The following is a 22,910-nucleotide window of genomic DNA, read 5'->3' on the forward strand; positions in this document are numbered from 1 at the left end:
GGTAGAACAGAGTACTTTATAAATGTTGAAAAGCTAGAAGCATTGGAGGTCCAAAGAGACTTGGGGGTCCATGTACATAGATCATTAAACATTTTTGGAGAAGTACAGAAAAATATCAAAAAGTTTAATGGAATGCTGCTCTTTATATCTGGGGGATTAGAATACAAGGGGGTAGTGGATATACGACCGCTATACAAATCTCTGGTTAGACCACGCCTGGAGTACTGTGAGCAGTTCAGGAAACCACACCTCAGGAATGATATATTGGCCTTGGAGGGAGTGCAGCATAGATTTACCAGAATGATACTTGGACGCCAAGGGTTAAATTGCAAGGAGAGATTACACAAGCTGGGGTTGTATTCACTGGTATTTAGAAGGTAAAGTGGTGATTTGATCGCTGTTTTCAATATTTTAAGGAGAACTGATTGGGAGGATGTAGAGAAATTATTTCTGCTGGTTGCGCAGTCTAGGACTGGGGGCAGAGTCTAAACATTAGAGGCAGGCCTTTCAGGAGTGAAGACAGGAATCATTTCTACATGCAAAGGGTAGGAGCAGTTTGGAGCTCTCATCCGTAAATGACAATTGATGCAAAGCCAATTAATTTTAAGTCTGAGATTGATAATTTTTTGTTTATCAAAGGTAGTAAGGGCTATGGGCCAAAGGTGGGTATATGGAATTAGGTCGCAGATCAGTCAGGATCTCACTGAATGGTGGAACAAGCTCGATGGGTTAAATGGCGTACTCCTGTTCCTATGTGCCTGATTGCTCACCAACACCTTCTGTAGGGCAATTGAGATATGCATTAAATTCCTTGCCAGCGACGCCCAATCCTGTGAATGAATAAAAAAGTCCTTCCTACGTTCTCTACTTTACATTTTCCTTTTATATCCCCATTAAATGCACCACATTTTAGGAAGGATTTCAAGGCCTTGGAGAGGGTGCTAAAGAGATTTACCAGAATGATACCAGCGATGAGGGACTTCAGTTATGTGGAGAGACTATAGATGTTTGGATTGTTCTCCTTTGGGCAGAGAAAGTTAAGGGGAGATTTCAAAATTATGATGGGCTTTGATAGTGTGGACAGGGAGAAACTGTTTCTACTGGCAGCAGGATTAGTTAGCAAAGGACACAGATATAAGGTAATTGGCACAAGAACCGGTGGAGATGAGTTTTTTATGCACTGTGTGTTATGATTTGGCCCATCGAGCCTGGGCCAACTCCTTCGAAGAGCAATCGGGTTAATTCCACTACCCTGCTCTTTCCCCATAAACCTGCAACATATTCAACACAACATAAATCAACAACAGCTTGTATTTATATCGCACCTTTAAAGAAGTAAAACATCCCAAGGCACTTCACAGGAGTGTTAGCAAATAAAATTTCACACCGAGCCACATAAGGAGATATTACGGCGATTGATCAAAAGCTTGGTCAAAGAGGTAGATTTTAAGGAATGTCTTAAAGGAGGAAAGAGAGACAGAGAGGTTTAGGGAAGGACCTCCAGAGCTTTGGGCCTTGGCAGCTGAATGCCAAGCCACCCAATGATTGAATGATTAAAATCACGATGTTCAAGAGGCCAGAATTAGAGGAGTGCAGATATCTCAGTGGGTTGTGGGGTTTGGAGGAGATTAAAGAGACAGGGAGTGGCGATGCCATAGAGGAATTTTAAAATCGAGGCATTGCTGAACCCAGAGCCAATGCAGGTTAGTGAACACAGGGGTGATGGGTGAAAGGGACTAGGTGCCAGTTAGGAAATGGGGACAATGGCAGCAGAGTTTTGGATGACCTCATGTTTACAGAGGTTGGAATATGAGACACCAGCCAGGAGTGCATTGGAATGATCAAGTCTAGCGGTAACAAAGGCACAGACGAGGGTTTCAGCAGCAGAAGATGTGAGGCGGGGTGGAGTCAGGCGATGATATGGAGGTGGAAATATGTGGTCTTAGTGATGTGGGGATATGTGAGCAGAAGCTCATTTCAAGGCCAAATATGACAATGGTGCGAAGATTCTGGTTCAGCCTCAGACAGATGCTAAGGAGGGGGATGATTTCGATAGCTAGTGAATGGAGTTTGTGGCAGGAACTGAAGATAATGGCTTCTGTCTTCCCAATATAAAGTTGGAGGAAATTTCTGCTCATCCAGTACTGCATGTCCGACAAGCAGTCTTCCAATTTAGAGAGAGTGGCGGTGGGGGGCGGGGTTGGGGAGGTGCGGTCGAGAGAAATGGTGCTGAGCTAGAACTGGGTGTCAACAGCGTAAATGTGGAAACTGATGCTGTGTTTTCAGATGATGTCGCTGAGGGGAAGCATGTAGGTAAAGAATAGGAGGGGGGCCAAGGATAGATCCTTGGAGAATACCAGAGGTAACAATGTGGGAGCGGGAAGAGAAGCCATTGTAGGTGATTCTCTAGCTATGATTAGATAGATAAGAATGGATGCAGGCAGATGTGAGGACAAGGAGTAAGACTGCAGGGAGGTCAGCCACAATGCATACCAAGTAACCGTGGCTCAGAAGGCAGTCCAAGGTGGGGGAAGATCACAATAGAAATGCGGTAGTGATATCGGACTCTATATTTATGAAGTGTAATAGAATATCTCCAGGGAATTATAGACCAGGCTGCATAACATCGGTTGTAGGAAAAATAATGGAATCCCTACTAAAGGAGAACATAGAAGAACGTCTAGAAACCAAAAACCCAGTAATGAATAGTCAGCATTGATTTCAAATGGGAAAGTCTTGTTTGACCAACCTCATTGACTTTTTGAAGAGGTAACAGAAAATGGTAATGCAGTGGAGGTAATTTATCTAGCTTTTCAAAAGGCCTTCGATAAGGTACACCATAATAGACTGATGAACATTGTCAGAGAATGTGGATTCAGTAGCAGAATGGATAGCTAGCTGGCTTTAAGAAAGAAAGCAGAGTTTGGTAAAAGGTAGCTTTTCACAGTCGAAAAAGTGGGTGATCCACAAGGATCTGTGCTGAGACCACTGGTGTTCGCAATTTCTATGAACAATTTAGAATTTGGAATCAAAAACACAATTTCTAATTTTGCAGAGGACACCAACATTGTGGGGAGTGGGGGGTGGTGGGGGAGGGGGTGAGATAGTCAATACTGAGGAGGACTGTAACTAATTGCAGGAAGACACTAATAAACTTGCAGAATGGGCATATAATTGGCAAATGATCTTCAACATAGATAAATGTGAGTTATTACATTTTGGTAGGAAGAATAGGGAGGTCACTTTTTACTTGGAGGGTGTGAGGGATAGAGGAACAAAGGGATCTCTGAGTACACATAAACAAATCACTAAAAGTTGAGCCATAGGTCAGCAAGGCTATAAACAAGGAAGCCAGACACTAGGGTTTATTTTTAGAGGTAGAGAATTGAAAAGTAGGGAAGTTATACTGGATTGTATTGAACTTTGGTTATACCACACTTACATTACTGTGTACTGCTCTGGTTGCCATATTATAAACAGGATAGAAAGGCACTGGAGAGGGTGCAGAGAAGATTTACAAGGATGATACCAGAAATGTGAAGGTATATATATCAGGAAAGGATGAATAGGCAGGGCCTCTTCTCTTGGAAAAAAGAAGGCTGAGGGGTGACCTAATAGAGGTCTTTAAAATTATGAAAGATTTTGATAGATTGGATACAGAGAGAATATTTCCAGTTGTGGGGAAGAGCGTAACTAGAGGTCATCAATATAAAAATCACCAAGAAATCCAATAGGGAATTCAGGAGAATCTTCTTTACACAAAGAGTGGTGAGAATGTGGAACTCGCTATCACAGGGAGTGGTTGAAGTGAAAACTATAGATGCATTTAAGGGGAGGCTAGACGAGCATAGGAGGGAGAAGGGAATAGAGGGTTATGCTGATAGATTTAGTTGAGGAAAGACGGGAGGAAGCACGAGTAGTGTATAAACACAGGCATGGACTTGTTGTGTCGAATGGCCTGTTTCTGTTCCATATCGCCCATGTAATCCTCTGTAATCCTATGAATGCTTCCACAGCCAGATGGACAATGGTGGAGAGACCTTGGTGCAGGATGGTGTGATAATCCATTTCAAAGGCTGCAGACAGTTCGATAAGGATGAGGAAGGATAGCTTACCTTTGTCACAGTCACATAGCATGTAATTTGTGACATTTTGATAATAGCAATTTCGGCCTTGTGGAAGGGGGCGAAACCTGATTGAAGGGATTCAAACATGGAGTTCTGGGAATGATGGGCACGGATTTGAGGGGCAACAAAACGATCAAAGAATTTGGTAATGGGGCTGTCGTTTACCAGGATGGAGGGGGCAAGGGTTGTTTTTTGAGGCGATGGGTGATGACGGCAGGTTTGAAGGAGAGGGGGACAGTACCTGAGGAGAGAGAACCGTTAACAATATCAGCTGAAATGGGAGCCAGAAAGGGTAGTTGGGTGGTCAGCAGTTTAGTGGGAATAGGGTCGAGGGAGCTGGAAGTGGGTCTCATGGACAAGATGAGCTCAGATCTGGCATGAGGGGAGAGCAGAGAGAAACTGGAGAAAGCTGAAAGTGCAGGCCTAGGGCAGAGGTAACCTTTGAGGAAGTTTGACTCGGTGGGCTAGGGGGCAGAATGGAATTGGCAGAGTATGCTGAATGGATGGCCTCAATCTTAGGTACAAAGAAGTCCATGAACTCCTCACACTTGTTGTTGGAGGTGAGGGTGGAGGAGACAGGGGAGAGGCGTTTGAGAAGACGGTTTGCAGTAGAGAAAATAAGCCGGGTGTTCTCTTTGCATTCCAGAATGATCCTGGAATAGTGAACAGTTTAGGCAGACGAGAACAGGACATGATAGCATAGCTTGTCTTCTGAATTGTAAAGTGTTTGTGCAAAGAAATACATGAGAGTAACGAGGTTAGCCATGAGTGATTACAATGTAACTTTAGGGGCTAGGGTAATAAAGATGTTTCCCATTGTATGGAAAGATAATGGTCGATGAAGCTAGCTTTTCAAAGGGGACAGTTAAATCAGGAAGTTATATCTAAGGGGAGTAGCCTGGAAGTAAAAAACTAGAACTGTTTACATGAATAGACTGTCTTCAAAGGATTTGGGAATATATATGTCATGTGGTCCTATCTATGACATGTACTTTTATGTAGACAAAGTATGGTTTTCAACAGTAATTCAAACGGCTCCAGAGATAAAAAAAAAAAGATATGCTCTCTTTGATCCAGGTTGAGTTGATCCCTCATCTAAGGCTTTAATAAAGTAGCTAGAAATGTATGGTGGGATCGATGGCATAGGGACTGAACGAACTTGTCACTCATTGAGTTGCACCGAGCTGTGTTTAAATGAGGTGATCATTAATAAAGTCCGTTCTGTATACTTCACTATGAAATGTCTTGTGCTTACTCGAAACGTGTTGCTGTGAGCCATAGAAGGAAGGAAGTTGACTGTCAACACTGCCCCAGTGCTGAGTTGGGCTAAGGAGCAGCAAGTTCTGGAAAGAGTAAGTAGAAATGTACAGTGGGATCGACGGCATAGGGAATGAAACAATCTTTCGCTCATGGATTTGCACAGAGCTGTGTTTAAATGAGGTGATCATTAGTAGGATTTATGGCAATGTTTATGTTTCTTATCCCTTGTGATTTGGAAACAGTCAAATGCAATGGGCTGTAATTCGCGCCCCCTACGGGTGGCTATTAGGTGCGGACTCGCCCGCAATGGCCGCACAAGTTTGGGTTTAGGCATGCAAAGTGGATACGCGAAAACCTGGCACTTGCGATGTATCAAGAACAGATCGCAGGCATCCCCGGGAGAAGGGCCTCCGCGAGCGGAGAGTTGGGCTATTTGCCCAAATTCTGCCCAGCGAATGCCCATGAAATTCTTACGCCTGGTAAAAGCAGGTGTAAGGACTGCTTTTACCAGTGTATGAGTTTTAAAAAACATTAAAAAATGTTCATTCACTTAAACATTTAAAAACATGCACAACAGCGTAAGTTTATTTTTAGACCATTTAAAAGATGTAAATTTATTTTATCAAAAATTTTTTTTTTTTTCAAATTTTTCATTATATTGTAATTCAATTAATTTTGATTATGTATTTTTTTGTTATGTTAAATCTTATTAATGTCATCCCCATTCATGCTTATGAAGGTTCCATTAAAAACGTGTTCATTATTTTATCTGATTGCATTTTTCAGATCAATCCATTGGTGACAATAACATAAGCAGTGGCGCCATAGCAGGAATAGTGATTGCTGTTCTTGTTAGTGTGGGTTTGATCAGCGGGATTAGTGCATGGTTGGTCAAAAGGAAAGCAGGCGGGTAAATATAGTATTCAAATTTTACCTGCACATGTACTATTTTTGGCGAATCCCCGGTGGATAGGTTTATAAGAAGTTGTCTCCAAATATTTCTATATCAAAGACCAATTGCTTGCAGTTGCAAGGCATGTAGCCACAGTTAATATTAATTGTTTTCGGATTGATAGGAATCTGCCTCTCTAAACTCCTCATGTTGTAATTACACACTCCCTCCACTGTTGATGCTGCAGTGCCTCAGTTTTGTATTTCCCAAATCCTCAACCTGAAATGCAGAGAAACTTCTTGGCTTCCACCAACTTTAATCTGCTTCCCAAATAGCCCCACGTATTGATATCTGACTATAAATAATATAACCGATAAGGTTTATTTAAAGCGCAATGTGCAGCTTTATAGTGGGAACCTGAATTAAAACTCATGTCCTGATCAAATTATTAGCCATGCCGTGCTTCACCTGATGATATTTGGTCTTGACTCCCAATGCACAGATCGACCAGCATGTATGAAGCCTCTTGCTTCCAGTTAGCAATACAGTTGTCATTAATAATTAATCATTAATAAATATAATTTCTGTAGTAGATCATATTTAATGAATTATTATTATAAAATGTCCTTCTGAAAAGTTCACATTTTGGTCTGTTGCACAACATTTATTTAGGATGAAAGTTCAAAAGTGGGGGCAAAATGATACGAACATTAATTCCGCAGTAAACAGTAAGTGAAATACTTTAGAATTCCACACTGCTGTGCCAGTGCATGTTTTAACAATTCTTGTTGATTTGAAATTACTTCAACTAACCATATATCATACAGATTTATATATTTTATGTTTGCACCTAAATGAAAATAATCTAAAGCAACAACCCTTGTTTTCGCCTGTGCAAATGAGGTAATTGAATAAGCATGCTTAATGCTAGTTTGTCAATAATGGCATAGCACGTGTTAAGTCAACATACTGTTGAACATACCTTTTCAACACAAGACTAAGATGCGAATAGTGAAAGGAAAGGAACCTGTATGCAAGGTACATCTGAACGAAAATTCCTTTGTTTTGCTAATAACCAATCTTTGTTTCTGTATCCATTTTCATGTGATGGTCTCATCATGCACAGACTTGTGTGTTTCTTATACCAGCTCAGGAGCTCATCGATCTTTACGAGATACTGAATGGAGGTGGACATTGTGCTGAATTGGAATTTGCAGTTGGGATGATGGTGAGCTGAGAGCGTTCGCCATCATTCGCCTTTGAAACGACCGCAACTTCACGATTTGGCACATGTGGGAATCTAGATGTTGCGGCCTGTCACAGACAGCTCCGAAGCTGGCTGTGCTGTGCCCCCTCCCCCCTGCACAGGTCCGGCAATCTGTGTAATCAGCCAAATTATTGAAAGGACAAAAAAAAGTTAGATCCAAAGGGATTAGGTGTAAGTAGGGGATTGATAGCGTTATTACTGCTAAACAAAGTTAAGGACCTAGAAAACTAATTTTAATTTTGTGCAGTGTGAACTTTGGGGTTCGTGTACAGGAACAAGGATGTCTTGCTGCAGTTGTACAGGGCCTTGGTGAGACCACATCTTGAGTATTGTGTGCAGTTTTGGTCACCTTATCTGAGGAAGGATTTTCTTGCCATGGAGGGAGTGCAGCGAAGATTCACCAGGCTGATACCTGGGATGGCAGGAATGATGTATGAGGAGAGATTGGGTCGATTGCGCTTATATTCGCTGGTGTTTAGAAGAATGAGAGGGGATCTCATTGAAACTTATAAAATTCTAACAGGGCTAGACAGACTAGATGCAGGAAGGTTGCTCCCGATGGAGGGGGAGTCCAGAACCAGGGGTCACAGTCTAAGGATAAGGGGTAAGCCATTTAGGACTGAGATGAGGAGGAATTTCTTCACCCAGAGAGTGGTGAACCTGTGGAATTCTCTACCACACAAGGTCGTTGAGGCCAATTGATTAACTATATTCAAGAAGGAGTTAGATATATTTCTTGAGACTAAACGGTTCAAGGGATATGGGGAGAAAGCAGGGACAGGGTACTGAATTTAGATGATCAGCCATGATCTAATTAAATGGGAGAACAGGCTCGAGGGGCCGAATGGCCTACTGCTGCTCTTATCTTCTATGTTTCTAAGAGCCTTTTCAAAAAAAGTTTTCACTTTTTTATAAGTCTGTCCATCTTTATTTCAGGTTTGCCTTTTTCCCATGTGAGAGCCCGAAAATTTGTTTTGCTCTCTCTAACATTTTTAAAATGTTAGAATTTTGAGAGTTTACTCACTTTTTGTTTGCTGTCTGTGTGAATTCTGTGCGGTTATTGGCTGCTTAGACAGCCTGTTGACGTCCCAGCAGTTCGCAAAAGTGGATCCCCACTAACTTCCATTGATTTGATTTGAATTGAAGGTCGGAAAAACCCGAAGTTCTCGACACATGGAATCGCTCGATCCTTTCGCGAAGTGTAATTCGGGGCCAGCAGCGAATGCCTTCACTTCATTGCTGACCACAAATTCAGGGCCAATATTCTTTACTAATTTGGTGCTCCATTTGTAATGCCAGTCTTATCTAATAACACCCACATTATGAAGTATTGAGGGTATTTTGACTGGAGAAATGTAAAATGGGCTTGCAACTCACTATCACCCTTTTTACATTATCGTACAGAGTCAAAATTAGCCCCATTGTTTGGTAGGTTAATGCATTTTTCATTCCTTGATTAAGTCTGTTCCAGCTGTACCCGATGATCATAAAGTAGAAGTTATCATGAGAAGTTATGATCTCTGTAGCCTTTAATTTGATGAGCACAGAATCCACTGAAACACCAATAACAAAGAAAAACAAATCAAAGCCGCAATTCTTATACTGTAATTCGATTATTCTGTCTGTTTCCATTTGCCTCTACAGTGGTTCCTTGGTTGTATATTCACGGCTGATAAATTGTTTCACATTCCCACAGACACCTCTGCTGCAATCGGCGAGAACTCATCAGCGATCTATGAAGAGATCCCAGGACTGCAACAGGTTGGTACAGTTCTATTACTACACTATTATATTGGTGAGCTCAGTAAAGAAAAGGGAATCTATGCTTGTTTACAAACGTCCAAGTCATGGTTCCTGTAGTAGCAGTAAACTGGAGTCACATATAACCAGGCCAGGGTGTGGGTGGCAGGAGCTCTCACCGCAGTGCATTAGTGAACTGGTTGGGTTTTACAACAATCCAAAAATGTTTCTGGTGCTAGATAAAATACTGGAGTGAATTTTCACATTTGCAACCGAAACGAATATCAGGTGGTGCGTAAAATGGGTGTTCTATGCATTATTGCACTTGTCGCATTCGGTAGTAAAAGTGGACATTCACTTCCTGCAATTTAGATTGGAGGAGAGATAATTAAGGTCATTTATTCTAACTATTATCGCGGGATATGATATTAGGCTAACAATATTTAATTCTGAAGCAACAAAATGGGATTCTTTGTGTAACTGCTTACAATATTTAAATGTCTTTTGTACAGGAGAGAGCTACGAATCCACTTGATGAAGACTCCACTTACATGGCAAGGAAATGATTTTGTTTATTCTTTTAAAGTATTCACTTTCATAGAGACATAGAAAAATAGGAGCAGGAGTTGCCCATTCGGTCCTTTGAGCCTGCCTCGCCATTCAACACGATCCTCTATTTCAATACCATATTCCCACCCTTACCCCTTGATGCCTTCTGTATCTAAAAATCTATCTATCGCCTTCAGAAATATATTCAGTGTTTTGTCCTCCACAGCCTTCTGTGGTAGAGAATTGCACAGGTTCACCACCCTCTGAGTAAATAAATTCTCCTAATCTCAGTCCTCAATGTTCTACCCCTTATCCTGAGGCAGTGACCATTCATTCTAGACCCCCCAGCCAGGGGAAACATCTTCCCTGCATCCAGTCTGTCTAACTCTGTCAGAATTTTATACTTCTCAATGAGATCCCCTCTAATTCTTCTAAACTCTAGTGAATACAAGCCTAGTTGACCCAATCTCTCCTCATACGACAGTCCTGCCATCCCAGGAATCAGTCTGGTGAACCTTCGCTGCAATCCCTCTATGGCAAGTATATCCTTTCTTAGGTAAGGAGACCTAAACTGCAAACAGTACTCCAGGTGTGGCCTCACCAAGGCCCTGTATAACTGTAGTAAGACATCCTTGCTCCTGTACTCAAATCCTCTTGCAATGAAGGCCAACTTACCATTTGCCTTCCTAACTTCCTGCTGCACCTGCATGTTTGCTTTCAGTGACTGGTGTACAACGACACTCAGGTCATATTGTACATTAACATTTCCCAATCTATCACCATTTAACTAATACTCAGCCTTTCTGTTTTTCCTACCGAAGTGGATAACTTCACATTTATCGACGTTATAGTTCATCTGCCATGTCTTTGCCCACTCACTCAACTTGTCTAAATCGCATTCAACCCTCTTTGCATACCCCTCACAATTCACAATTGCACCTAGTTTCGTGTCGCCAGCAAACTTGGAAATATTACATTTGGTTCCCTCATCCAAATCATTGATAGATGTTGTGAATAGCTGGGGCCCAAGCACTGATCCCTGCGGTACCCCACTAATCACCGCCTGCTGCCCCAGTAAAGACCCATTTATTCCTAATCTCTGTTCCCTGTCTGTTAACCAATTTTCCATCCATGCCAGAATATTACCCTCAATCCCATGTGCTTTAATATTGCACACTAACCTCTTAGGTGGGACTTTATCAAAGGCCTTCAGAAAATCCAAATAAACCACATCCACTAGTTCTCCCTTATCTATTCTAACATTTACATCCTCAAAAAACTCCAGTAGGTTTGTCAAACACGATTTCCCTTTCATAAATCCTTGCTGACTTTGTCTAATTCCGTTGATATGTTCTAAGTCTCCTGTTATCACATCCTTTATAATAGACTCAAGATTTAAGAAAATATTTCGATTCTCTTTTGCTGCACTCTATTTCTTGGCCAATCTGTTGGCTAAAAAGAACGATTTCTTCTCTTTTAACAGACATTAGATGTGCAAGATCTGCCAATTTACAGTGAGCTGACAGGTGAGTGGGTAGAACATTTTTCAATCCATCCACCATGCCGAGAAAAAAATGAAATATCGACTTTTTCATTTGATCTCAGGATATGGGCATCAGGGGCATACAGTGTTTATGTCTGAACCCCTGTTGCCTTAAGGGCATTCAATGTCACCATGTAGTTTAAGACATTTGGAAACTGGATAGGGTGACTCGATTCTTTCTCAGAAAGACATTATAGAACCAATTGGGTTTTACAACAAATGCAATTTTATAATTCTTTTCTGGCGCTAGCTCACAAATGACCAGATATATTGAGTTAAATTTCAAAACTTGCCATGGTGAGCTTTGAACTCTAGATGTCTGGGTGACCAGACCTCTCAGACACCATGCCCTTTTTGAGAATAAAGTATGTACTTTGAGTATATTTAAAATGCACTGAATATGGATCTTTAGCTTGTTTCTCAATGTTGTTCTGTGGGACCAAAGACTTCAAGCAAAATACCATTACAACTGAGAATTCTGATTTCATGTTTTTATTGTAAAGCTTTAGACTTGTGATATTCTCCTATACCAAAGACAACTTTTGCTGTACCGAGCACTAAAGATCCTGACTGAGCAAGATTATTGTTTGTTCTGTGCTTTGTCAGAGATCGCATGAGATGGTGGGTGTGGCCTTTGGGGTTGGTAACACTCCTGTTTGTTGGACTGCTGTCTTGTTCTTTTTCATTTCATTACTTTAAAGGCCAGATTACACACACGCTTAGTTGTAGCAAAGCAGTACCAGGTCTTCATTGAAAACTCATACTGTCTGATGTAAAAAGACTACTGAGCACTTGGTTTGAGTATAAAACAAGGCTTTAATCAACTGTTTCAAAACCATGAGATTTCTAGTTCCTGGTTACAGAAACATCCTGAGCAAGCTGGGCCCATGCCCGAGTATTTATACTCCTTGGATGCTGCCACCAGCTGGCCGCCCAGTGTTACTTCATGAGTCATGATAAAATTCATGACACTCTCCACAACCAGTATCAGTGTAAAGGTGTTTTCCTACTTCACAGCACCAGTATGAGTGCACAGGTCTTTTCAACCTACACAAGACAAGTATGAGAGCACAGGATTTTCCATATGACACCATTCCAGTATGAGAGCTCAAGTCTTTCCATATGAAACCATTCCATTATGAGAGCTCAGTTCTTTCCATACAACACGGTTCCAGGATGAGAGCTCACGTCTGTCAATACTACACCATCCCCGTATGTGAACGAGCTGCTGAGACACCATACTATCACTATTCCAGTGTGAGCTGCTAAACAGCCTTCCCCTTACATTTCTTATACCAATATTCAGCTTTAATCACTGCATTCCATGCAAACTACCAACTAATCATAGTACATCAAAGATACATACACATGTCAACAGAATAACAAGATAAATTAAACAACCAGGCATTTTATTGCCATCATAAAGCTCTTCCCATCCCCTAAACACAAGTGACCAAGCTGCCATAAACTTCCCTTTCCTCAATTTACTTTCCTGTATGGATATACCTGCTTTAAACTCCCCTTACACAATTTACAGCCCATGCTCAGCAGAAAGCTGTTTTAACTTTGAACTCATTGTGTGCTGGCCTCACAGACACCCCAGAAAGAACAGCGAGGTAGGCAGGCAGTGTGAACCCTTGTCCCCTCACCATTCATCTAAAGTTCCGGAAGTGGAGAGCAGGAAAGTCAGTGTTTCTGCTCTTGATCCACTGCAGATGAAATGGGCCTTTGTTTGGGCCCACCAGCTCCTGTTTCTCCACGTGCGGTCACGACTCTACTCCTCTGCTCCAATAAATGCACTGCTGAGCAACGCCACTGGGGGAGCCGCTATGTTCTACATATATTTTATGAAGACAATTGAAACTATCCTGTATTGTCCATGCATTCCAAATGTGCATCAGACAAAAAAATCCCTAATTACTTAAAATTTGTAACAGTCAAACAAATTGTACTTTTTCAGCACATCTCACGTCTTCATTCCCAGTAAATTCAGCAGCTTTGTGCAATATCTCACACACAAGCACACTCTGCACCCTTGAAGGACCATAGATAGCCGCTTCACATCAGCAATTAAATATGTTGGTGCTTCCCAAAAGTAGCTTAATTCACTGAATTTGTTCATACAAACTTAGAGACATTTCCTCCCGTAATTTTGTTTCCACAGACATTAACTCTATTGGTGACTCATAGGGCATTGTTGGTTTGTGACTGGCTGCAATAGACGGAGAACTAATTCACGAAGATGTTGCTGCAAGATACTTCTCTCACCTTTCCTTTAAAACACTTGTTCTCTGATAACCTCAGCCCGATGTCGAGCTTCTCCTTGAGATGTCCTCTCTCAACCTGTCTACGGAGTGATTCCTCATATTCATGATTTCAAATTCCATCTCAAGTCACCTTGCCCCCTCGCCTTTGATTTCACTCCACGTCTGTCCTCACGAAACTTCTCCCTCCATATGAATTCGTTTACATTTCCACCCTCACCATTGCCATCTAACATGATTACTTCCATGGTCTCAATCGCAGGCTTGGACACCTCTGACATATTCCCTGTATCTCTCGCCAACAACATCCCCTAACCGCCTATCCGATATTGTCTCTAAGTCCTCTAATTTCATGTCTTCATCCTGGTTTTTAATTCGCTTCATGGACTCCGCCCTCACTATCTCTGAAACTTTGTCCAACTCTGCACCCCTCCCCACCCCCACCAAGGGGTTGGCATTCATCCGACTTTTGTGTCTCCTTCCCTCCCTTCACTGCACAATTGGTAATGATGCCTTCAGTCATCTAGTTCCCAGCTTCTCAAATTCCCTCCCTGTAACTCTCTTCCTCCATCTCCTATGGCTCCTCTTTGCAATGACCTCTTCTCTTTTCCATCCTGCACGATGCAATAAATATTTTTTATACAATCAAATGCAATAAAGTTCACTTTGTTATGTCGATAATTCAATAACAAAAATCAATAGTTATGCAAAGAAGTGGCTGCTCCTCCATAGCTGAAAGGGCAGTGAGAGCGTACAACATGGGTAGTTGCATTTTATGGGCTTGTTGCTGTTAAGAAAGAAAACCTTGTATGAAAGGGTGATATTTGTAGATATTTAGTAGACGAGAATGATATACATATAGATTCAAGTGTAGCCATTGAGTAACTAATATTACCCATAATTACTCCTGGTTAACTAAAAAGCTAAAACTTCTGCAAAGTGAAGCTGCAAAGACAGTCAAAACAAGTTTTGATGAAGTTTTGATAACAGGCAGCCACAGGCTGCGAGTGAAAGTTAAGTTGCTAAATAATATATTATGACGCTAAGTAGAAATTAGAATTTGCTCAACCTAATTGCAAATATATTTTAAAAATAATTTGTATAACGACATAAAATTAGAGAGAACATGGAGATAAGGGACTTATCTGATAGATTAAATCAAGGTCGTCTGGATACCTCAAGACTAGTGAAAGAATGCTAAAATGGCCCTTGATATAAAGGTCTTGTACCAGCAAGGCACGAAATGAAAGAGATATGGTCAATTCGAATTGGGTGAAAACTATAAAGAAGATAACAAAACAGCAGGATAGGGATGATGGAAAAATACTGGAAAAGAGGGATGCTACCTTAGTCTGAGTGACAATGGTATTTTGACCATTTGAACTAATTAAAAAAGGTGATTTTATTAAAGACTATATATGGACACTGACCAAGCCAACTTTTGATAAGAAAATTGTTAAAACCTCGATACTCGAAGAACAACTTTACACAGACTTACTGTGAGAACAAAGGAACAGACTTAAGGCGACGTTAACTGTGTCTGAAAGGTTCCAGAGACCAAGTGCTGCGAGCTACTCATTAAAATTATCGATGTTTGTAAAGTATTGACTATGCTGTAAGCTTAATAAATCTTGATCTATTGCTCAAACATACTGGCTGCTGCCTAAATGTGTCTTGTCCAGGAACTCTGAGAGATCCTTAAGAACTTACAACCTGTTGGGTAGAATTGCAATTTTCCACCTGGGCATTAAACTGGCGCTGGGCATGTACCGCCCATTATCAAAACTGCATTGTATTTATTTCCAAATGGATCAGGGGTCTATAATGGGCTGTCGATCCATAACAATAGTTTTATGTGCGCATGCCAAGGTGCAAATCTACCACTAATGGTTAATTGGAGCTTACATTTTACATTGCATCTTATTCAGAATCAAACCTATCCAACTGAGTTAATTCCCATTTCAGAGTTAAGTATGTGCAGTTGCTAAAAAAAAATAGGAATAATATAAGCGAGTGGACAGGTGTGAACTGTTATTTCACTGAGCAATAACAACAGACAACGGGCCAGATTATCAACATGCCACCCAGCCCAAATCTCGTGACACAGAAATATGCTCAGTATAGAAACAGCCGGATTTTTTATCTTCGTTGTTACGATAGACATTCCAAGTTTAAGCTGGGGGCTATTTGAAATTATTCTCCATAATTTTCAACTTCACCAAAGAAACTGAACTACCTTTATAAAATATTAGACATTTTGTGTACGCACATGTGCATCTTGCATGTAACAATTTATTTCATGTTGTCACGTTTTGCATCAACTTTTCAATTTAGCATTCCTATGTCTTTATTTATAATCCAATCATCTGCATTATCAATCACGGTGCACTTACGCCCTCACACCCATAGCAATCGAATGGCGCCTTAGTTTGGCATCTCCCAGCTTCTCAGTCTGGACTGCCAAGAAACTCCAATTTTCTGAAAATCTCTGCTTCCCACATTGCATTGATGTTTGCGATTATAATATAAATGTTATCAGTTCAATTCAATACTATACGGACATAATGGTGACATTAATATTGGAGCTGATTGAGAAGCATTAGGAAGAGAATTAAGCCATTGAGCCACTGGGGCCCCCTCCACCACTGAATTATATCATAGCTGATTTGCATTTACCTGCCTTTGCTCATATCCCTTAATAACCTTACGTAACAAAAATCTATCTACCTTCGTCTTGAAAGCTCCAATAGTCCCAGCACCAAAGCCTTTTGGGGGAGAGAGTTACAAATTTCTACTACCCTTCCTGTGAGTACGATTTAGCTCTTAAATGGCCTTGCTCCACTGATATCAAGAAACGGCTGAGTGCACTGGACATGGCAAAAAGGTGTCTCGAAAACATCCCGGCTGTAGTGATGAATGCATGTGCTCCAGAATTAGCCACGTCTCTAGCCAAGCTGATTCAATACAGCTGCAAAACTGACACCTCCCTGACCAACCTCGCATACATTGCCAAGGTATGTCCTGTCCACAAAAAGTACGACAAATCAAACTCTGCCAATTGTCATCCTATCAATGTACGCTGCATCATCAGTGCTATCAAGAAGGAATTACTTACCAACAGCCTCCTCGCCGATGCTTACTCTGGGTTGTGCTAGGAACATTTGGCTCCAGAACGCATTACGGTCTTGCTTCAAACATGGAGAAAAGAGCTTAATTCTAGAGGTGAGTTGTGAGTTATTGCCGTTGGCATCAAGGCAGAAAGCGACTTCATACTGGGTTGCTGCCTTTTAATGTTTTGTGTAGTTGGGCTCCCAAATCACTTTGTTCCTCTACAGTTCCTAGTTGAGACGACATTTGGAGTAGCAGGTATAGTTATGGGCACGGCACTATAGAAATGATGTAATGGCCTTGAATAGAGTACAGTGCCAATTCACCAGAATGTTACCAGGGCTCAAAGGATTAAATTTTGAGGAGAGATTACATAAACTAAATTTGTATTCCCTAGAAATGAGAAGGTTAAAGGGTGATTTGACTGACGTATATATAATTTTGAAAAGAATTGATTGTGTAGATAGAGGACATTTTTTGCTGGTGGGTGGGTCTAGGACAAAGGGATATAACCTTAAAATCAGAGTCAAGCCATCAGGAGACAAATTAGGAAAAACTTCTTCAAACTAATGGTGGTAGAAATGTGGAACTCTCAACAACAAAAAGCAGTAGATGCCAGCTGAATTAATAATATTAAACCGATAGATTTTTGCTAGACAAGGGTGTTAAGGGATACAGAGTCAAGGCGGGTGGATGGAGTTAGGATACAGGTCAGCCATGATTTCATTGAATGGCAGGTATGCCTAGTTGGGCTGAATGGCCTAATCCTGTTCCTATGTTTCTCACAATTTCGAAAATACACCTATTTATCCTTCTTAGGTCCAAAGTAGATCACCTCAACTTTGCACATTTTAAACTCCATTTGCCATATTTCTGCCCACTAACTTAATCTGCCTATGTCCCTTTTAAAATCGCCATTCCCGTCGACACTACTTATTGCCCCGCCTATTCTATCAGCATCTGAAAACTTGGATATTCAGCTCTCTGTTTGTTCATCCAATTCGTTGGTAAATATTGTTAAACGTTGAGGCCCCAGAACATAACACGTGCTGAACATCCCTCATCACTTCCTCCCAATCTGTGTACATTTATCCCCACTCTCTGTCTCCTGGTTCCCAACCAGAAGATTACACGACAAATGAGAAGTTGAAAATACAGTGGTGACTTTTTTGTTTGTTGTGTGTACTAGTCATTTGACCATCATGTTATTTTCAATATTTGGAGAGAAAATGGAACATCACTGAACTATCAATTCATTGGACTGAGGAGTAAAATTGGAGCAGGACGAATTCAGAAACACAATAACTATGTAACGAATTAAAAACTATTAATATTTTGTTTCTATTTAACGTAGCTTGAGATGAAATGAACCTGTCAACTGCCAATAAGGGATTAACAGTTTGTTTGGCTGTTAGTTGCTGAGGAAAGTGAACAACTTGCCTTTTATCACGCTCAGATATATACAGAATTCTTTCATTTTGGGAAGTTAAAATTTCCGACTGAGTGTAAGAAGGGACCATCATATGAGAAACCTATTTTGCAATTAAAATAATCTAATTGATGTATAAAAACTGAACGCTTTCATGAGGTCTTTTTAAAAATCAGTTGTGCACAGGATTGAATTTTAACAAAAATGTAACCTCACTGTGCTTCTCACTGTATGCTTCACTGCTCTCAGCATCGAGCTTTTATTCACAACTTCCTCTATCAAAGGCGAGGAACTGCAACCCAACCATGCACTGCAATGGGGGATAAGAATCGTTTCGAAAGAGACAGAGTAGCAAAGAACAAACTTAAAAACTTTGTTGCCTTTTACTTGAGTAATAAAAATCTGCAACTGAACGTCAAAAAGTCAGTCTGTCAAAATTGCCCTGCGCATGTATAGAAAACACAAACAACAAGAAGCAATACTATTGGGAGTGAAATGTGCAGCTCAGGTCAGTTCATCACTGTCATGGATAAAACACTGGGGTGTAGTTAATTCTCCATCAAGCGAAAATGGACGTCATACATTTTAATGTAGCAACAGCTTTGACAACATGTGATGGTCAGATATATCTTTTGTATTGGTTCCTGGGATGTGGGCGTCGCTGGCAAGACCAACATTTATTCTCCATCCCTACTTGCCCTTGGGAAGGTTGTGCTGAACCGTGTTCTTCAACAGCTGCAGTCCGTGTGGTGAAGGTACTCCCATAGTGCTCTTTGGGTGGGAGTTCCTGGACTTTGACCCAGCGATGATGTAGGAACGTTGATAGATTTCGACGTCAGTTTGGTGTTTATCTTGGAGGGGAACTTGCAGGTGATGGAGTTCCCATATGCCTGCAGCCTTTGTCCTACTAGGCGGTAGTGGTCATGGGTTTGGGAGGTTCTCTCAAAGAAGCCTTGGCATGTTGCTGTAGTGCATCTTGTAGATGGTACACACTGCAGCCATGGTGCGCCGGCGGTGGAGGGGGTGAATGTTTAATGTTGTGGATGGTGTTTCAATTATGTGGGCTGCTTTGTCCGGGATGGTTTCGAGCTTCATGAATGCTTGGTTGGAGCTGCACTCATCCACACAAGTGGAGAGCATTCCATCACAGCCATGTCTTGCCTTTTAGATGGTGGAAATACTTTGGTGAGACAGTCGGCTCAGAATGCCCAGTCCTCTCACCAGCTCTTGTAGCCACAGTATTTATGTGGCTGGTGCATGTGGTAAACCACTGTCATACCTGTCTGTGTCTGTATGTGTATTCCACTAGGTACAGGTCTGGACATGCCTCGGCTGACTCCTCCCACTATTCCAGGTATATAAGTGACTACCTCCCAGTCCCTTAGTATTCTGGACGGGTCGACCACGCGAGACAAGACCTTCATTCTTTAGTTAATAAAAGCCTGATTGTTACTCGCTCAACCTCAGTCTTTTGAGTAATTGATGGCGCATCAATTTTATTAACTAAATTTTTATAATGGAGAAGATCCTCACACCAGCATGCCTGGACCTGGACAGTCGGGAAGCGGACGCTTCCACCAAGTTTGCTCACTGGCTCACGTGCTTCGAGACATTCCTGACTGCCTCCACTGCGGTCGAAACGGATGCGGACAAACTGTCTGTCCTGTTCTCCAAGGTGAACCACCGAGTGTACTCAGTCATCCGGGACGCGACCTCGTACACAGCCGCCCTCCAGCTCCTCAAGACCCAGTACACGCGCCCTGTGAACGAAGTATACGCTAGGCACCTTCTGGGGAGTCGCAAACAACAACCTGGGGAATCGACTGAGGAATACCTCCAAGTACTGTCCGTGCTTGGCCGGGCCTGTGGGTGTAAGGCGGTAACGCCCACTAAGTACACGGAGGAACTGATCCGGGATGACTTCGTAGTGGGCCACAGGTCCAACTACACCCGACAGCGACTGCTGGAGCAGAGTGACCTCACCCTCGACAAAGCCTCCGACATCGCACTAACGCTGGACACAGCCTTCCGGGGCATGGATGCCTACTCCTCTGCACCGTGGATGCCATGGGGAACGACAACCTGGGACACGGTAGGACAGCCCCATAGCACCGTGCCACCCCAGCCACAGCCCAACAATGGCCCAACTACTGCAGCAGTGTCCCAAAGCCAGACAGCAGTATCCCAAGGCCAGAAATGCTACTTCTGTGGCCAGGCCAAACACCCCAGAGCATGCTGCCCGGCGAAGAATGCGACCTGCTCGGGCTGCGGGAAAAAGGGACACTACGCCAGCGTCTGCAAGGCCAAAGCCACCCCGAGCGCCAGCAGCGCCGCGTGTGGGCCGTGCGAGCCGCCATCTTGGGCCCCCAACAGCGCCGTGTGTGGGCCGTGCGGGCCGCCATCTTGGGCCTCTCCAGCCATGTGCGAACCACCGCAGCAGCAGCCATCTTGGACGACTCCAGCCACATGGGAATCATGGACGCCGCCATCTTGGACACCAGCCAGGACGCAGCAGACCGCCAACCCCCCCCCATCTGATACTCACAGTGACACACCGACCCCTACGCATACTATGCAGACAAAGCCCGTCCGCTGATCAAGTCCACCTCTTTTCCCGTGACGGCAGAGGCCCGCTTAGCCTTCCACCATATCAAGGAAGACATTGCCAAAGCCACCATGCACGCAGTGGACGAATCCATCCCCTTCCAGGTGGAAAGCAATGCGTCCGACTTCGCTCTGACCGCCACCCTTAATCAGGCGGGGAGACCTGTGGCATTCTTCTCACGAACCCTCCAGGGCCCGGAGACCAGACACTCCGCGGTCGAGAAGGAGGCCCAGGCTATCGTGGAGGCTGTGCGTCATTGGAGGCACTACCTGGCTGGAAAACGATTTACCCTGCTCACTGACCAGCGTTCAGTTGCTTTTATGTTCAACAACAAGCAGAGGGGCAAAATCAAAAATGACAAGATCTTGAGGTGGAGAATCGAACTTTCCACCTACAATTACGAGATCTTGTACCGGCCTGGGAAGCTCAATGAACCCCCAGATGCCCAATCGCGTGGCACCTGTGCCAGCGCGCAGATCGATAGGCTGAGGGCCCTCCACAATGACCTCCGCCACCCGGGGGTCACCAGGTTCTTCCACTTCATCAAGGCCCGCAACCTGCCTTACTCCATCGAGGAGGTCAGGACCATGACCAAGAACTGCCAAGTCTGCGCTGAGTGCAAACCGCACTTTTATAGACCAGACAGAGCCCACCTGATAAAAGCCACTCGCCCTTTCGAACGCCTGAGCGTCGATTTCAAAGGGCCTCTCCCCTCCTCCGACCGCAATGTGTACTTCCTCAACATCATTGACGAGTACTCCCGGTTCCCATTCGCTATCCCCTGCCCGGACATGACCAGTGCCACAGTCATTAAGTCTCTGAACAGCCTCTTCACCCTGTTCGGTTTCCCCAGCTATATCCATAGCGGCTGGAGCTCATCGTTTATGAGCAACGATCTCCGCCAGTACCTGCTCGCTAGGGGTATAGCCACAAGCAGGACCACCAGTTACAACCCCCGGGGGAACAGACAGGTGGAAAGAGAGAATGCAACAGTTTGGAAGGCCGCCCTACTAGCCTTAAAGCCTAGGGGCCTTCCGACCTCCCGCTGGCAGGAGGTGCTCCCCGATGCGCTCCACTCGATTCGGTCACTGCTCTGCACTGCCACCAATGCCACCCCTCACGAGAAAATGTTTGTCTTCCCAAGGAAGTCCACATCGGGGACATCGTTACTGCCATGGCTGACGTCCCCAGGGCCGGTACTACTGAGAAGACACGTGAGGGCCAATAAAACGGACCCCCTGGTCGAGAGGGTCAACCTCCTCCACGCCAACCCCCAGTACGCTTACATTGCGTACCCGGACGGGCGGGAGGACACAGTCTCCATACGAGACCTCGCACCCTCGGGGACCGCTGTAACCCACTGCCCATTACCACCCCCCCCCCACGACCCGATATCCAACCCCAGCAGCCGGCTTGCCTTGGACCGTCACCCACGAGGACTACACTCCAGGGCCCCAGCCTACACGGGACGCGACACCGGAAGCTCCACCACCCCTGCCGTCGCCACGTCGATCACAGCGGCAGACAAGACCTCCGGAGAGACTCCAATACACGAACTTTTAAATGCACTTCACCCCGCCGGACTCATTTTTAAACAAGGGGTGAATGTGGTAAACAACTGTCATACCTGTCTGTGTCTGTATGTGTATTCCACTAGGTACAGGTCTGGACATGCCTCGGCTGACTCCTCCCACTATTCCAGGTATATAAGTGACAACCTCCCAGTCCCTTAGTATTCTGGACGGGTCGACCACTCGAGACAAGACCTTCATTCTTTAGTTTATACAAGCCTGATTGTTACTTGCTCAACCTCAGTCTTTTGAGTAATTGATGGCGCATCAGTGCAGTAATGTTTCTGGTCAATGGTGTCCTCCCAGGATGTTGATGATGGGGAATTCTGCGATGGTCATCCCGTTGAATGTCAAAGGGCAGTGGTTAGACTCTCTCTTGGCACAGCAAGTAAATTAAGTGGAATTAGAATGGCGAAAAGTGAGGCTGTAAAAAAGGCGAACAGAAAATAAAAAATCAAATGGTACATGCATTTATAACACAGTATCAATGTAGCTAAGAAATGGAGCTGGATAGCAGAGAGCCTAGGCAAATTACAGACATCAGAGAGGAAAGAC

General features: G+C 43.4%; 1 protein-coding gene and 1 pseudogene across 1 annotated transcript in view; both read left to right on the forward strand.

Annotated features, from left to right (window-relative positions):
* LOC147109904 (cell adhesion molecule CEACAM6-like) overlaps positions 1-15,290 on the forward strand; it is a 32,117-nt gene extending 16,827 nt beyond the window's left edge. The window contains exons 4-8 of the mRNA XM_086004146.1: positions 6,174-6,297; positions 6,952-7,007; positions 9,243-9,307; positions 9,799-11,361; positions 13,543-15,290. Coding sequence (XP_085860272.1) covers positions 6,174-6,297; positions 6,952-7,007; positions 9,243-9,307; positions 9,799-9,852 — 299 coding nt within the window. The 3' untranslated portion in view covers positions 9,853-11,361; positions 13,543-15,290. The remainder of the gene's footprint in view (positions 1-6,173; positions 6,298-6,951; positions 7,008-9,242; positions 9,308-9,798; positions 11,362-13,542) is intronic.
* The window catches only part of LOC147109903 (cell adhesion molecule CEACAM3-like), a 218,609-nt pseudogene that overhangs the window by 32,918 nt on the left and 162,781 nt on the right, over positions 1-22,910 (forward strand).

This window comes from Somniosus microcephalus, chromosome 12 (assembly GCF_052327205.1).
Source record: "Somniosus microcephalus isolate GS21.2 chromosome 12, FLI_Smic_1.0, whole genome shotgun sequence".
In the NCBI taxonomy this organism is placed as follows: Eukaryota; Metazoa; Chordata; class Chondrichthyes; order Squaliformes; family Somniosidae; genus Somniosus; species Somniosus microcephalus.